Below are 16,247 nucleotides of genomic sequence, written 5' to 3' on the forward strand. Positions count from 1 at the left end.
TTGTGAAAGCATGTCTGTGTTGAGATGGGGACAGAGAAGTACTCTCTCACACGTCTGTAATGTATAATTCACTGCTTTAAAAGAAACACCTGTCCTGTCGTTCATCCTCAGCTTATAGTAAACCTCAGCGAGTTGGTGACCTCTTGGCTTCGTGTAAAAGACACGTTTATCCACGTCACTCTGTTGTGAAAGGGTCAGAGTTCACCCACAGGCCGGGTAAGTTGATGTCATGTATTACTTGCTATTTTAATGCTTGGATAAGGCGCCTGAAAAGAGAGGAAAAAAATACTGATTTGAGAGTTTTGATTATGGGTCACATCCACACCGGAAGTCAGTGTCATAACCCCCCACGTTACAAGAGACCATGTTATTATCACGTTATGACCACTAAACTCGATTTGTCTGTTTCTTTTCTAAAATACTGTTGAGTATCATAAACACCTTACAAAAAAACTAAAACAGAATAACTCCACAGATACTTTCTGAACCACGTGTATCGTCAGCATTCTCGCTCACTCGCGGTCAAAGTGCGTTAGCCTGTTAGCATGCTAACGTCCCTGTTAACAGCTCGCGCTACGCAGATAGCGCTGGTGGGTCTGCGTCCCTCTCTAAAGGTGACTCCTCACGCGGGGACGGCGGAGTCCACTCCACCTCTTGTGAGAGCCCTGCGCTGCATGTGGCACGCAGCCAGATACCTCGTGCATGAGTCCGCCACTGTGTGCGTGGCGTGCCCGTGCGTGTCACTATGGGAGCAGGGGGCCCACCGCACTCGCGCGCACTGTCTGGCCTGGACTATCCGTGTAAACACAGCGTCTTCTAGTGGTCACCGCAAATACTGACACATCTTAAAATGGCCACTTGTGCTGGTGGACACTGCAGCACGGCGACCACCCCCCCCCCCTCACCCCCCCCCCCCACGGGGCTGTTTACTCATTACCTCTGTCCACTGTTAATCCACAAACACACTGCGCTGCCTCTCTGCTAACAGAGGCAAAGTTGTTCGCCAAAGTGCATTTGATCCTGTGGCTGGAAAACAAACAAATGCTAGAGTATGTGCCCCCCCCCCCTAACCCCCCCAGGATGCCACTCCGAAAAGTAAAAAAATGAGAAAGCCTCCGAAGCTGATCACTCGATGGAGTTTTATTCACAAGAAATCAGAACTGAACAACAAATCGAAACAGACACCGCACGCAGCCAGTAGAAAAGAAGACTAACCAAATAGCAACACGTCATTCACAAGCAGAGTTTCTGAACACAGATTAAATACAAGCTCCCTCAGGTAGCCGATAGTAACAGAGTACGAACAGAGATAGTGTTTCAACGCGCGTCATGGTCGCCGACTATTAGGTCTCCATCTGACCCAGCAGCTCTTAATGCAGCTCCGTGTGTGCGTTCGGACTCTGGGGCCTGGGCTCCAGATTTAAATACCAAGCCTTTGCTGAATCCAAATTGAAAATTGGCCGTGTGAGGCGACGAGCAGCCGGTAATCACGGTTCAACGACCTGGCCGACACCCATGGGAGTCAAGATGGAGGGTGGAGATCGGTTAGGTGACACCAGACTGCGTGGTGAAATATTTTTGGTTCTTTCGGGTCCGGTGATAATTTCAGTCTTGGCACAGAGTTGGTTGAAAAGCTAACAGGCCCGTCTGTGTCAGGTTGTGCCGACGGTCAAAGTCCCTCCCTTATCTCGCCTCGAATGACCTTTGGTTTCAAATAGAAATCAAAACTCTCTCCGTGTGCCTGTGGCCGATCTACACAGCTTGATACGATTGCGACGGCCCTAAACCTGAACCGTCTTTGTTGACACTGTGGTGGTGGTGGGGCGGTGGATTTGGATGATGTAAATAATTGGACAAACAGAGGCCGGGCGCACGAGCGACGTTAAGAGGTGGGTGGAGGTTCCTCCGCCCCAGTGGCTTAGGCGTCCTTCTTCTTGATGATGAGCGGCCCGACGTTGTCCCCGGTTTCATCGTTGTGTTTGGCGTGGGCTCCGTCGCAGAAAGGGAACTGGAAGCAGAACGGGACACGTTAAAGCGGGAACAAGAGAGAGACGCTCTCGTCAACTCGAATACTTTAACGATAAGCGTGAGCGCGGTTTGCAAATATGAACCTCCACCTTAGAACTACGACGGGGCAGCGGAGCATTGTCCTGATGGGCTTCTGAGACGTATCGTTAGCCGCGTCAATGTGGTAAACTTGAGTGACAGTGTTTGATCGAATGTCCGAAATAACGGGCCTGACCTTCTTTGACTTCCAGCAGCGGCAGTACACAGCCTTGGTGCCGATGTCCTCCATGTCAAAGCTGTGCACCACTTTGGGGCTGTCTTTACTGATGGAGGTGTTCACCAGGCCCTTCTTACAGGTCCGCCCGCTCAGGTAGTGGCTGACGAGGAAACCACCGACGGCTGCAACCACTGCGACCGGCACGGCGACCACAAAGTGCTCTGGGGGGAGACGAGGCGCACAGTGTGCATTCAGATACAGGGGGTTCACTCCCAAAACAGTCAGTTGTTTCTTTAATGCTAATAAACGAGGACAAACTATTGAGACACATCTCCCAAATGGTACCGTCACCCCTGACTTAAGATCTCCCACGAGGGCCTTGCATGGGTATTGCGGGTCCCCGCTACTTAAAGCTCGTAATCAACACGAACTGTTGCACTTCATCAATCTGACATTTTTCTCACTAAAAAAAAAAGATCTCTACCAGTTTGTTTCACCCGTGGAGAAGCAACAAAAACAACTAAGATTCTGGGTGGTTGGTGGTTTTTCTTCATAGGACTTCCTGCGAGATAGGCTCTTTAGCAGGTCTGGTCATCCTGGCTTTGTTTTCGGGAAGCATCGCAGGCGTATCCGGCATCACATGAGGGAGAGTCGTAGGACCAGAGGAACAGGGGCACGCTGTCAGTCCGGATCAGCCAGTTCAGTGATTAGCTGCTTTGCCGGGGGCCATGAAACACTAAGATATTCCTGAAAGTAGGTGCAGGGATCTCCAACAAGTAAGGCCTTCGCAGACGGGCCAGAACCATCCAAGGCACCGGCCCCAAGCGGGAAACACGACGTGCGTCTGCGTACAACACGACGGCCGGCTGGCCAGTTCACTTAACTTAGCTAACGTTAGCTAAAGTGAAGGTAGTCAGATAACGCAAGGGACGCTTCTTTTAATGAACAATTTAACGATTTGAACACGTTGTTTATTAGTCTCGAAACCACGGCGCAGTACGTTAGCCTAATACCTTATGGCCCGTGGGGTTAGCTGTCAGCGTTACTTTGCTTGTGTAATGTGAGGTCAAAGACGTTGTTAAGTTTACGTTGAGCTGCAAAAACAAAACATTCAGTCAATGCTAGCTTGCTGTTAGCTAGCTTGGATACGTTACCTTTCGAAAAAGAGAATCCCGATCTGGGCAATGCGGGCATCGCTGCTAAACTTGGGGTTGACATATTAGCCCTGGAGCTTGTTTTGCGTGTAGTCGGAGCTCAGCAGCAAGGTCACCCGGGGAGTCTTTCTGAACTCAGTCAGCTCTACAAACAGGGTGCTCGCCCACCTACGTCACTGCTAAGCAACCAATCAGGTCTGAGGAGGAGTGGGTCTCGTAGCTGTTAAACCGTCTCGTGCGCACTTCCGGCTTCACCGCAACGTCAATGTAACATACAATGTATAGTTTAACAAGTATCTGTCGCGGTCACTTCATCATTTCCAGTATGACGTGACTAAGTATTTGCTTTCAATTGGAATATTTATCATTGAAGATGGTTTGTGCCAAAGTTTTTCACTGGAGCAGACTCATCTTGATGGATGCGAGCTTTGGGGAGGCCTATTTCGCCTCTCAGAAGTACTTCCCCTTTAGCCCTGTAAATGCCATATATGTGCCTACATTTATTTGATTCCCTCGTCTACTGGTTTGACAGAAAAACTCACGTGTCCCATCTTGAGTAACTATTTGTTGCTATGAACACGGACAGACTGAAATGTAATGCTCTTATTAGAATGTACATAAAACCACCACCAGAGGGAGACAAACGAAAACTACCAGTTCGAACAAACTATTTAACATTTGAAAATGATTAATGAATGAATAACTTCCATATCAGAGGGTTATCACCCATGTATGCTATAATTATACATTTCTGCTGTAGATGCATTCTTTTAAACAATATATCGTATTTCATTTAACTTAAATTGGGCCACAAGTATCAAGTAACAAGTATCGATCAATAGTTTGATTTCAAAATCCTGTTTCAGTTTTATTTTACCAGACACTATACCCACAATGAATGTACAGTAACAGTGTGTTAAAGTCATTCATCCAGTCTACACGGATGTGACATTGTGTGACATTTCCCTTTCCTACCGCTGCATGTCCTCCAAAAAGGGCCCGAGAATGAGTCAAATCAGGAATAATGGGTTTTTATTACACAGTTTAATCAACACACAAAGCTCAACGAGCCTCTCAGGTAATTCAATATACAGAGGTTTTGTGCAAGAAGAGTGGGTTCTCCTCGCACCCAGAGCCCAAGCCAGTCCCATAGCCTTTTAAAATGTTAGCCTCTAATTTAACAATAGCAAAAACAAAAAGAGAAACCAAATAAGAAAAAAAAGCAACCTAAAGAGTTATTGGGGGTGGGGAGGGGAGATAAAAAAACACAGGTTAGACTAAGAAAAATAAATTGCTTAAATACCTGGTCCAGAACCTCCACTTTGAGTAAAGAAAAGTTGGCGGGTAGTGGTGGGGGTGATAATTGTGCGTGCATGTGTGTCTATTTGTGTATGTACGGGTCAACCTAGGTGGGGTTGGAAAGGTCATTGGGGGGGATAAATCAAAGTCCTATCATTGAATCCAACAGAACGCCAAAATAGGGCATGCGCCCTTTCTCCCCCGACCCCCTTATCCACAGCCTGCAATGGTTTCTTTAAAGTATTCATCATAAAAATACGGAGTGCCCTTCGACTCGTGCAAACACAAAGCGCTTTCTTGAATTGTCATCTCTACAGATGGAGATTATAGGAAGTGACAAAATAAGAAAAATATGCAGTGTAAAAACCCTACTGTCCCCCACTCTCCTAAATAATTAGGGAGGGGGGTCCCCTCAAGGTTTCAACAATGCTCAAAGGTTAAGGATTAACGCCTGGGCAGGGGTGAGTGTAAAAGGGGGAGGGGGGGGGGGGGGGGGGGAGCTGCCCAACGTGTGTAACGAAATACAGAAGTCAGTAGATGTGACAAAAGGGAGGGAGGAGGGGAGAAAGGAGCAGGGAGAGATGATGTTACCATTGAAAGCAGGCTGACAATATGTACACTGGAACTAAGAGGCAGGAGGAGGGAGGGGGCAGAGTAAAACAGAGGGAGGGAGAAAGGAGGAGGGGGCAGAGGGAGTTTTACAGGTACTCTGGTGAAGGGGAGGCATGGCTCAAAGAAAGCACTCCAACGGAAACCAACAAGATCTTGTTTTAAACTTTTCATTTGTTTGAATGGTTTTTGTTTGTTTTCTCTTTACGTCTTAAGCTCCCCTAATCTTATGTCGTAGAGGTGGTTGGCGATGATTCCAACCCAACACTACATTGCATACTTTTGTGTCCATTCCCGAGCTATTCTGTTGTACCTGTGGACAAGCACAAGGAGAAAGAGAGCAGGGTGTTAGTTGAGCAACATCAGGATTTTGTCACATCTTTTACAACAAACATAAACTGCTGAGAAACCAGCAACATTTTCACCTCCATTTACTTCCCCGTGGACATCATACGTTTTGGCCCCTATACCTGCAGCAGCGGCAAAGATGCCAGTTGGCTGCACTCTACAAATGCACATGCAGTTCTGAAATGCCTTGAACACATTGTAGTTTCATCATCGGGTTTGTTTTAGCTTCCTCCTGCCGCTTGGTAACAGGAGGATAGTCTAAGCACAGATATGGTTCACTCAAAACAAAGGCCATTCACCCTCAATTATTTATGATTATTGGTGATACTTTGTGCCAGTAGATAGCCAAAAGGACAAATAGAACACACACACACACGTTATTTTTGTCCATTCAACTTCAATAAAGTTTATCCAAACGAGGGCGATGCATTTTCAATGTTTCAGATAGAAATAAACTACTTTGTGTAGTTCTACTATAAACGGAAAGTAAGTCGAGTGGAAAATGTAGAGAACACATCTGGAGTTCAGTTTCAGCATGTAAAAACAACATGTCAATATTACTCTACTTATGTTTCATTGGACCGTGATTGTGGTGCAAGATCAGTGAGCAAAGTATATGACCGGCCAGAAACACACCCCTTCACTCTCTGCCCACCCCAAGAGACTCACTACTTTGACAGTAAGTGTAGAACTGGGCTGTATGGCCAAAAATTCATATCCCGGTATATTATAAGATTCTTGCGGTTTCACAGTATATAAAACAGTACTTTTTCCCCCCCGAGTGAAGATACTCATTCATTTTCACCAAAAAGGACTGCTGTTTACTGCTCAACAGCGGTTTGTGTGTGGTGTCATCCGGTCTGTCTCCTGTTTTTTGTTCAGCCACATTCTCCTGGGTCATAAGTCGCTACACGTTGGACAAGAAGCTCGACCGCTGCACCGCAAACGATATGTTTTGCTGTCGAAGAGCAACAATAGTTGGTACGGCTATGCAGCGGTATGATCGTATGTCCATACCTTATGGAAATTTGAAACTGGTATACCTATGGAGACGCACGCTTTAAACCACATCCTTGTGTCATCAGTTGGCTTACCCATAAGAAGACAACAGATATTTTACACTTTCTAAATCTTGGAGTCAAACATTTGACGAGTCCCCTGTGATTGTTCACACTGCTAAAAAAAATAAAAATACTAAAACCATTGTTGAAAAGGGGCAATATAGAGCTACAGTCCACCAATAGCCAGTTTGCAACACTGAGTTGGATCAGCACCGGCTTGGGCGGAAGCAGTGACAAGAGGAAGAAAAATCCAAATCCACGCGAATGATGCACCAAACACTTACTTTTCCCTGTCCGTCTTGTAGATGCGGGCGATCTCGGGTACTAAGGGGTCGTCCGGGTTTGGGTCACACAGCAGAGAGCAGATGGACAGGAGGACTAAAATGGACAAGTTATCCAATGAGTACTCAAATAAAAACAGGAATCCTAAGAATTGATGTCAATTTCCTTCAAATGACCCCAGGGGGTCAGGCAGTATTTGTCTTAGCTATACAACTGTTTATAGTACATGCAATAGATTTCAAATGAAAAGAAAAGTCTAGTAGTGAGCACTGCATGAAAAGGTCTAACTTTACAGAGGAAACTCCAGTATGATAGAAGGACCTCTGCCCGAGAAAAGTTTACCCTTTTATTCTTAACATGCAGTTTGTAAAACTGCAGCATCTGTCATTTATCCAGAGCAATATGAGCAAAGGACAGGAAAAAGGAAAAAAAAGACAAGTGAAAAAACTACCTTTGGAGATGGTGAGAGCCGGAGACCACTGTGATCGCAGAATGTCAAGACAAATGCTGCCGTTGCTGTTGATATTTGGGTGGTAGATTCTTGTGGTAAATGCAACCTGAAAACAGATGAAGAAGAAATGTAGGGGGTATAAAGGGGGGGGGGCGCCGCAGGTGAGCGCAACAACAGGAAATTGAATGATGTAAAGCTGAGGCATGTTTTAGCAGGCAAGAGGCACTCGATGTGCGCCGCTGTTATGCATGCTGCTGCTTTGTGTGCACGTCTTGCTTACCTTTGGCGGTTTGAAGGGGTAGTCTGTGGGGAAGTGTATGGTCAAGAAGAAAACCCCGCTCTGGTAAGGACTGTCATTCTAACGCAGGGAGAGAGGAGCCCATTCATCTCATTACAGAATCAAGTGCAGACAGGACACATACGTTAAAAATAATAAAAGTTAATGATCAGATTTTTTTTCAAAGAGAAAAAAGTAATAAGTAAATACATTCTTCCACCCGCCAGCGTGAATGTTAATTCCCAGTAAAAATTAAAGCAGTATTATCAAGGCAAGAAGCAGATACTTACGGGTCCCATTATTGTGGCTTGCCAGTGAAACACTGAAACAAAAACAAAAACAGTTTAGGAAACACCAGGAACCTCACGCATGGCTGAGAAGCGTTTGCATAAAAAATGAAGCATTAAGAGAGCCTGGTTATTATCTCAGTTGAGACAGATATTCTTGAAATGTATTTTTAAACTATAAAAGGCTCATATAATGATAACAGAGACCCATTTTTATTGTGAAATGCCTCAATATGTTTTACACCCAAACGGCTGCTTAAGAAAGAAAATGTCATGTTGACATTAAGTGTAATTTGTAAAAGGCATGGATCAGAAAGGGGTTTGGAAGCTTTTAAACCAGACCAACACAACCCTTCTGTTGAGGTCTGAGGGCCAATGTCACACTGAAAGTAAACCACAGTAACCACGGTTACAAGAAGCACTTTTTTGTAGTTTGTAGCAGAGCAGTTTACTGGTTGTTGGATGGCAGGAAGTGACATGTTTAGAGTGACGCTGCTTCTGAAAACAGGTTGGTTGATTCACTGGAACAAGCTACTGCCAACCACCCAGGTGACAAGTTGCATGTTATTAATGCCCATCATTGTGACGCATTACGTTTTACCAAGTGTCTTAGCATAATAATAGCATATCAAGGTCAATAATCAAGGTCCATAAGGCATTTTATGGGGGGGGGGGGGGGGGGGGGCACAGTGTTGGTGAAGGAATAAGACAAACCCTTAGATGCAGTTAAACGGACAAAATATGGCCACACTAAGTCACATGACTATTTCTTCATTTATAAAAAACCAATCAATACCAGCAATGTCACCAAATCCAGAGAAGCTATCTATCCAATCATATCTAACACAACACCTTAATGTCACCAAAAAATATCAAATAATGTCTCACATAATTGTCATACCAACAATACACAACTGAATGAGTCAATATTCATCAGAACTAGACCACATGTCATGTTGAAACAGCATGTTTTGATTTTGACTTCATCATTGTGCCAACATTCCACCCCTGGTCATCTGTTTTGCCTTCAAGGCTTCTGCGCTAAAATATTCATTCATTTATTTATTTAGACAGGCGAGATGTGGCTCTCTGAAAAAAAGTTAATCATTGGAGTAGCTACAGAAAAATCCAACTGGCTTCTTTATCAAATTTATTTGAATAAAATAATTTTCATCTAGTGGAGGGGTTTGCGAAGTGTGTGCATGTTCACTAGCCTCCACTAATGCTTGTGTGTGTCCGTCTCGCCTAAAAACAATGCCGTGTATGGATGCATGTGTTCGCAGGAGTGCTCAGCTGAAAAGTTCTGACCTGCCGAGCAGAGTCCACAATGACAAAAAAACACATAAACTGCATTGTATGCACGGAGGAACATAGACGGCAACCCGATGAAGTCAGGTTTATTGGCTTAATGAAAGACAAACCTCCAAATAACAGACTTGTGTTATATGAAAGAAATGGAGTCTATTCCTCACTCACTGTTAATGTCCTTAATGCTTTTGGATATTATTTGTCATTGATCATTTTTAAAAACTAGTTACATACATCCTAAATGATATATATTGATCCTTTATTGAACTTCCAGGATAATGCCATCCAAGATTAAGAATCTATATTACGAGGCTATTCTAATTTTCTAAAACAAAATATGGTTTTGTGGAACTACATGTAGAAATAGATGTTGACATGGGATTAAAGACATTTCTCTCCTTAGAAATAGCTTTGCTTATATTTATCGAATGAGAGAGGATTTATGTTTTTTGTAAAACAATATAGTAACCATTATTGTGTCCCGTCTTGATAAACCTTACAGTGTCAATAAAAAATAAGGTCGTGTGGTTTAACAATAATGCCTACATATGGACTAACTTGGATGAAACACCTAATTGTACTACAATAGTCCAAAAACATGTTGACAATAAAGTAATCAAACTTATTGCAATATTAAATAGTTAAGATAAATGTATACAGTGGAATAGTGGCATTACAATTTATTTTAAAGGTTTCATAAGATAATATCTACGGTGTGTAAAATGTCTATAATCCTATGTACTAAGTTTAACCAAAAATGTAACCTATTCTTGGGTCAGTTTTTACAGGATATATAGAACATAATATGTGTGGATAATAACTGGTTCCACTTGCTCAAAAGAACAGATTCTTCTTTAATGAAGTCAAATGCTGTGGGCTCCTCACATAAAAACCCAGCAGACTCACTGATGTTTTTTTCCCCCTTTTAAATGGCAAAACGCTTAGGCTTAAAATCATTAATATTAAACCAGTATTGAAATATTGCAGACAATTGTTCAGATCTAAACTTACACACATTATTCATAATAAATCTTGACACAGTTACCTAACAGACAAATAACATAATCCACAAAGTCTGCAATAAATTAAATGATGATATAAGGCCTTTTTTTAATCCCATTTGTGAGTAGTTTGACTATGTTGGTTTAGATGATGAACTTACTGTCATCTCCTACTGGTCCTGCAGAACACTGGGCTGGTGGGTCCCGTGCCAAGTCGTTTAACTCCTAAGACAAACAAACGACAAGTCAGTGGATTGCTTCCTGCACAGTAATGCCAACAAATAAACTAGAATACATCACTGGCAATGACAACACTGCAACAAATAAAATAACTCCCAGAAAAAAAAACCTTCAATAATCTCACGTGTGACTCCTTTATGTAGTTGGCTAAATGCCTGTTTGTAAACCAATAAGAAGGCTAGTGCCATTGCTACAAAGGCTCATTGCGATTATGACAAGTCAATAGAAACATTTCCTAGCGACACAACACTACAGTTTTTTTTCTGTTGAGTGACTGCGATTACATAATAGCATTTGTCCAGGTACCCCGAGTAGAACATGTGACAGCCAAACCTAGATCACGACGGTACGTCCACAGACGCACTCGGGTAAACAAGCGTTTAAGCTCGTTGTGTGTCGTCCAGTGTAACGTCACCGACGTTAGCTAACTGGCCATCGGGTTCGGCAACAGGATGTAACGTTAATACGATAGAAACGTTGTGCTAGCTGGTTAGCCACATTATGACAGGGCCTAATGTTACTTAGGGGCGGGGGGAATTAACAACTAAAAAACACAGAATTCAGATAGTTGAATCCAACAAACGGCAAAACCACGATGTGCTGCTCGCCTGCTGTCAGCAACATGGCATCAAAGGCGAGCAACGCGTGGGGCCTGTTTCTACCACAACGGCACACTGCTAACATTACTGGCGTTTTCCGGTGTATAGCTCTTTGACAAATACAATTACAATATCAAACAGCATCACAAACCCGTTTATTTGGCATGACTACTCGAATTGTCCAATTAAATGACGTGTATTACGAAGACAATTTAACGTTAACGCGAAAAACAGGGATATACGGAAGGGTAACGTTAGCTTACATACAGCCACATATAACGTTATATAACAATGCTGGCTGGCACAATGCTATTTACATCCGAACATTAAACCATAAAATGTAAGTTAATATTATCAAAAGACAAATAAATGGCAACTCGGATAATATAAGTGCGAGAGTCCTGTCGTTAGCGTCCCCGTTAGCCGTTAGCTGGGTAACTTATCTGTCAAATCAAGGAGCGGGTACAGCGAGCGAAGATAACTGTAATAATTCATATTGGCTAGCTCTACTACTCTACGGGGAAACAAATGACATATCCGATAGCTTCAACACTTAAGAATGTAAACTACCGTCCATGAACCGTGCAGATGCAGCGTTTACAGCTAGCGTTAATGTAACGTTATTAAGCTAGCTTGATGAGGAGCTTATCCAAGGCAAAGGGAGATAACGCTAGCCAGCGTTAACTAACATGTTAACAGGAGCCGGCACCGCTGAACAGACAGCACGTCGACGGTGAACATGTGTAATGTAACAAAGTGCAGGTACCATAAAGGCTACTTGTAGCTTACAGATTAGAAGGATTCAGTTGGCCCATTTGTAGAAGCACTGGGGAACACAGACAGGCGGCGCATTGCTGCTCTCACTGTCGTCACTCGCTATTTAGAGACCGTTAGCTGGCTGTTGAGACCGAGCCGGAGTTATTTTGTCAAAATTGTAGTATTATCATCCGTGTATTAAAGGCAGCAGAAAAGCATCAGATGGGTAACCTCGGATTTAAATCCCCAACGAAAGTGCGAAATCCTGGGCCTCGTCGTTCACTTCCTTACCTTGTGAATTCTTTTCAGAGCCATTGTTGTGCTAGCGCTTCTGTCAGGAAAAACGTGCGATTAAAATGGCGATTTATATCACTGTCCGTTGGTATTACTACAACTTATTGATCACAGAGCTCCGTTACTGTACACGCAATGTACCAATCGTTACCAGAAGCGACCACCGATAAAATTTCGAGACGAAACTGAAAGATAGAAGGGGGTAGAACCGCGGTCCTTCCTCCTACTGCAGCGGCTACCAAATCACTGCGGCCTGGGGTCTGCCAGCAGCAACCACGACAACGCTTCCGAAATCAAGTCTTCACAATAAAAGCTCCAGCGCTACGCGTCCAAGCTGCTTTACATCGCGTCGACACAAAACAGTTCTCCTCATACACGAAATCATCTTGTTTAGCTATACACCATTAACGTTTCATTTTTAACCGCATCGTTTCACACTACATAGCAGGCCCAGTCATACCATACAAGTCCCCATTGTCTATATTATGTGCACCTAAAGAAGAGTGTCCAGTAAATAGACTACTTTAAACAGCTGGCCCAAATCAAGTATCCACTATTTGAATTATTGATTGTTTTTACTTAGCGTAGTTTCAATTGATAATAGATGAAATAGATACAATGGTGAAAATGGTCCATCACTATGTTACCCAAAGCAATGTCTACTTGCTAACATACATAATTTGCAAAGATATAAAACAGACAGCAGATGGAAATTGTCACATGCGAGTAGTTGGACCAGATCATATTTGACTTCAGAGAAAATGAATTCATTTATTTAAGAGATGCTGAATAATAACTAAATGTATCAAGTGTTCGACCACTGTATATTATAAGAATTGTCTTCTTTTTTTGTAGCCCAATAGATTAATTATCTTCCTTTTTTATAGCTCAATAGATTTTCTCACTTCAGTGTGTATGACGAAAATTAAAAAATATAACGCAACTCTTTTATGCTGTAAACCAACCGGCCATGCCGGAAGTCCCTGTTGAAACGCATCTCTCACTGCGCTTGTGATTAAAAAGCCTTCCGCCGAGCAATGTAAAGGCACTAGATATTATAGACTTAGTGCTATAATACGCATTCTTGCTGCTCTGTGTAGTCGATGGCCAGGATGAGTCCACGTGGTCCAGAATCAGCCAAAATGTCTGCACAGTAAGCGTTTTAAATAAGGTCTATGCTTAGACAGGTTTTCACCATATTACCATACTTGACATATCATACATTCAGGGACATCCACAGTGTTACACAACAACTACCTTGTTGACCGTATTTATGGATGTATACACTTGTGGGTGTTTCACTTGGATGAGTTACACCCGGGGTTCGCTCACCGCGGAGTGATATTGTCGTCAAAACGTGTCATCGCGAGATCGCAGGTTCGTGTTAAGCCTTTTCCAGGTTTCGAGCTGGAGTTATTGTCACTATAGTTTACGTGTTATTTTTATAGGGCATTATCTTAGCACATCTGCCTCGCCATTTCTAATAATAATTTGCCATAACGTCAAATAGCCCACCTCCAACTCTCTCTGCACACCGGCAGCACAGAGAAAATACACATAAAGGTTTCCTCTTGCCGAAGTCAGACATAATCAAAATGTTACAAATATGGAGGTTATTGAAAGACAGATTACACCAATAGTCATTCAAAACTGAATGAATGAATAAATGTTCATTAGTGAATCAATTTACTTAATTGTACAGCGTATTCTGCAGTCTCCGTAGGCTTGCAGTGAGGAATGTGTCACTGGCTCTGCATGACATACTGTACACTGTATATGTAATTGTTTTCATCCTATTCCTATTTGTTCTCTTGTGCTTATGAAATCTGTAGACAAACGTCAGATGAAGCAAAACAAGCTGAAGTTGTGTGAAAAGGCAGAAGGTCTTGGCACTGTTTACCAATTAAACAAATCTTGCATATAACATTTTAGGATATCGGGAAACTGTCACATCTTCTGTATTAGCCTCCATTAACTCTCTTTTCTTGAAATACATTATTAGTAGCATTGCCACACTATTTTAATAGGGTAGTATAACAATTATTAATGTTAGACATCTGATATATATACATCTGGCCTCATGTAAGATGAGCCTGAGGATTTAATCCCATGTACCTACAGCAGTCAGGTTCTCCCCTATGAAGGGAACTGGGCGACAATGGCCAACGTGCCAATTCCCATGTTCTCTGGCAGATGGCGATGGAGCTTCACGGTGCTGGTCCGTTAGCACAGATCCCACCAGAGGCCGTTGGGCCCTCATGGCGTCTAATTCTGAGAGAATCATTCCCTTTTTGGGGCAGTCGCCTCTGTTATCTATCTGTTGTTGCTTTCATTTGCAGCAGAGCAGGTGTATGTCATCTTTTTTTATTAAAGCCAATGCAATATTCCATCAATTTATGGCATACTTCCAATTTTGGTTGGATTCACGTTAAATTAAAACACCGGATGTTCATGTTCATAATTATATGATATACCAAAGACAGGCATTTTTAAGGATCAAATCTAAATTTGGGAAATCATGAATTTGCATTGAGAAATTGATATTTCCTCTTGTTTTTTTTAAACACCTAATATGTTATTTATTTAGAGTTAATTTAAAAAGTGTAACTGACATAGAAGGAAATACACAGGCATGACTAATGTCAAAAACCTTGGCTCTTTTCAGTTTACAGGTGTATCACACAAGTGACAGGCACATCAACCCAATGGGGCCTTCATGTTACTTATCACACCTGTGCTTTTCCTGCTCAGGCAGAATGACTCTGCTGTAAAAGTCTTTGTATTCTTTGATTTTGACGCAGATGAAGAAAGTCCTAATTTAATTAAACATGCTTTTCTCTAAGCCTAATGCCGAACCAGCATGCTAACAATAGCATGTTATAATATGGGCATTAAATTCTCTTGTGTTCATCTGGTTACATCTTTCTTAATCTTAGAAACAAATTGAATATTTCCGTTGGTGCAATTTACTTCATTTTATCCCATTTGTGTCCTCCAGTCAGATATGTGTCAAGTGTCTTTGGAGAATGGGGCATTTTTTGTATTAATTACAGAATCCAGAGATACGCAGGAGGGACCCAAAATGGGGTCCATTTGTTCACGATTGGCCTCCACATTTTTCGTTTTGATACTCCCTGTAAAAATGATCAAAAGGCAGCTGAGTCCATGTAGGTGCTGTTGATGCTCACAAATGGACATACTGGCTGGATGCTCTAAAATGGACACTTGCAGAGTAGATCGTACAGCTGTCCTAATGTGGTAGCTATAATTAGCTCCCCCAAAACAATGCCAGAATCTGACTAAGAGGTGTAGCCAACTGACCGCTGTACGCCCTCAGATGCGTAAAAACGTGACCAGTTGTTTGGGGCCACCCTCTGGCCAGGCTTCACATTCTTTGTCTCCAACAAATAGTTGTTCACTTGCCTATAAATTAACAGCCTCGCAACAAAGTTGCTGAACACCGTTAACAATGTGTGTGCCTATAGAAGCCCAATCCATTTGTATTATTATTCATATGTTCCCAACATATATTTTGTATATATCTTTATCTATCACTCACTCGGAATGCCAAATAATAGAACAATACATTATCAACTCCAACATAATATATATTTATTATTTGAATCTTTAATCTTGTCAAAATAAAACGCTATCCTTTACGTGATCTACAGTAGCTGTTACACACGCACAAGCACGCTCCACAAAGTGTTTGTAATACCTCCACCGGATGGCACTACACGTCTGATTGTGTCTTCTTTAAATGGCTGTGCGGTGCCGCGGCGTGTGCATCAACCTGCGTGGGAGTTCGTTTTTCGCCATTCCGGGGTGTTGCCAGCCGCACGTCGTCCTGGAGGGGTCTCCAAAGCGTCTCGTTGCTGCCCTCTGACCTCCAGAGGACACCCCCCCCCCCCCCCCCCCCCCACACACACACAGACACACCCATGGCAAAACGGCAGAGAGGTGTGTGCCTGCCCTGCCCAGGCTTCCCCCCCCCCCCGCCCGAGAGGGCGCGGAGACTCCGCCGAGTGACGCCACTGCTGCAGCGAGAGAACGAGCG

General features: G+C 43.0%; 2 protein-coding genes across 2 annotated transcripts; both read right to left on the bottom strand.

The window, feature by feature from the left end:
* Window positions 1-1,117: 1,117 nt before the first annotated feature.
* On the bottom strand, window positions 1,118-3,557 carry zgc:110843 (uncharacterized protein LOC541492 homolog). The gene is made up of 3 exons (XM_037460639.2): window positions 3,379-3,557; window positions 2,243-2,445; window positions 1,118-2,008 (listed from the first exon to the last, which is right to left on the bottom strand). The coding sequence occupies exons 1-3, from the start codon at window positions 3,440-3,442 to the stop codon at window positions 1,919-1,921; spliced, it is 357 nt and encodes a 118-aa protein (XP_037316536.1). The 5' UTR covers window positions 3,443-3,557; the 3' UTR covers window positions 1,118-1,918.
* An 836-nt stretch (window positions 3,558-4,393) lies between these two features.
* On the bottom strand, window positions 4,394-12,454 carry ube2d2 (ubiquitin-conjugating enzyme E2D 2 (UBC4/5 homolog, yeast)). The gene is made up of 7 exons (XM_037460637.2): window positions 12,188-12,454; window positions 10,463-10,526; window positions 7,996-8,027; window positions 7,709-7,786; window positions 7,429-7,534; window positions 6,980-7,073; window positions 4,394-5,599 (listed from the first exon to the last, which is right to left on the bottom strand). The coding sequence occupies exons 1-7, from the start codon at window positions 12,209-12,211 to the stop codon at window positions 5,554-5,556; spliced, it is 444 nt and encodes a 147-aa protein (XP_037316534.1). The 5' UTR covers window positions 12,212-12,454; the 3' UTR covers window positions 4,394-5,553.
* Between the last annotated feature and the right edge of the window lie 3,793 nt (window positions 12,455-16,247).

The sequence above is a fragment of the Pungitius pungitius genome, chromosome 2 (assembly GCF_949316345.1).
Source record: "Pungitius pungitius chromosome 2, fPunPun2.1, whole genome shotgun sequence".
Classification (NCBI taxonomy): Eukaryota; Metazoa; Chordata; class Actinopteri; order Perciformes; family Gasterosteidae; genus Pungitius; species Pungitius pungitius.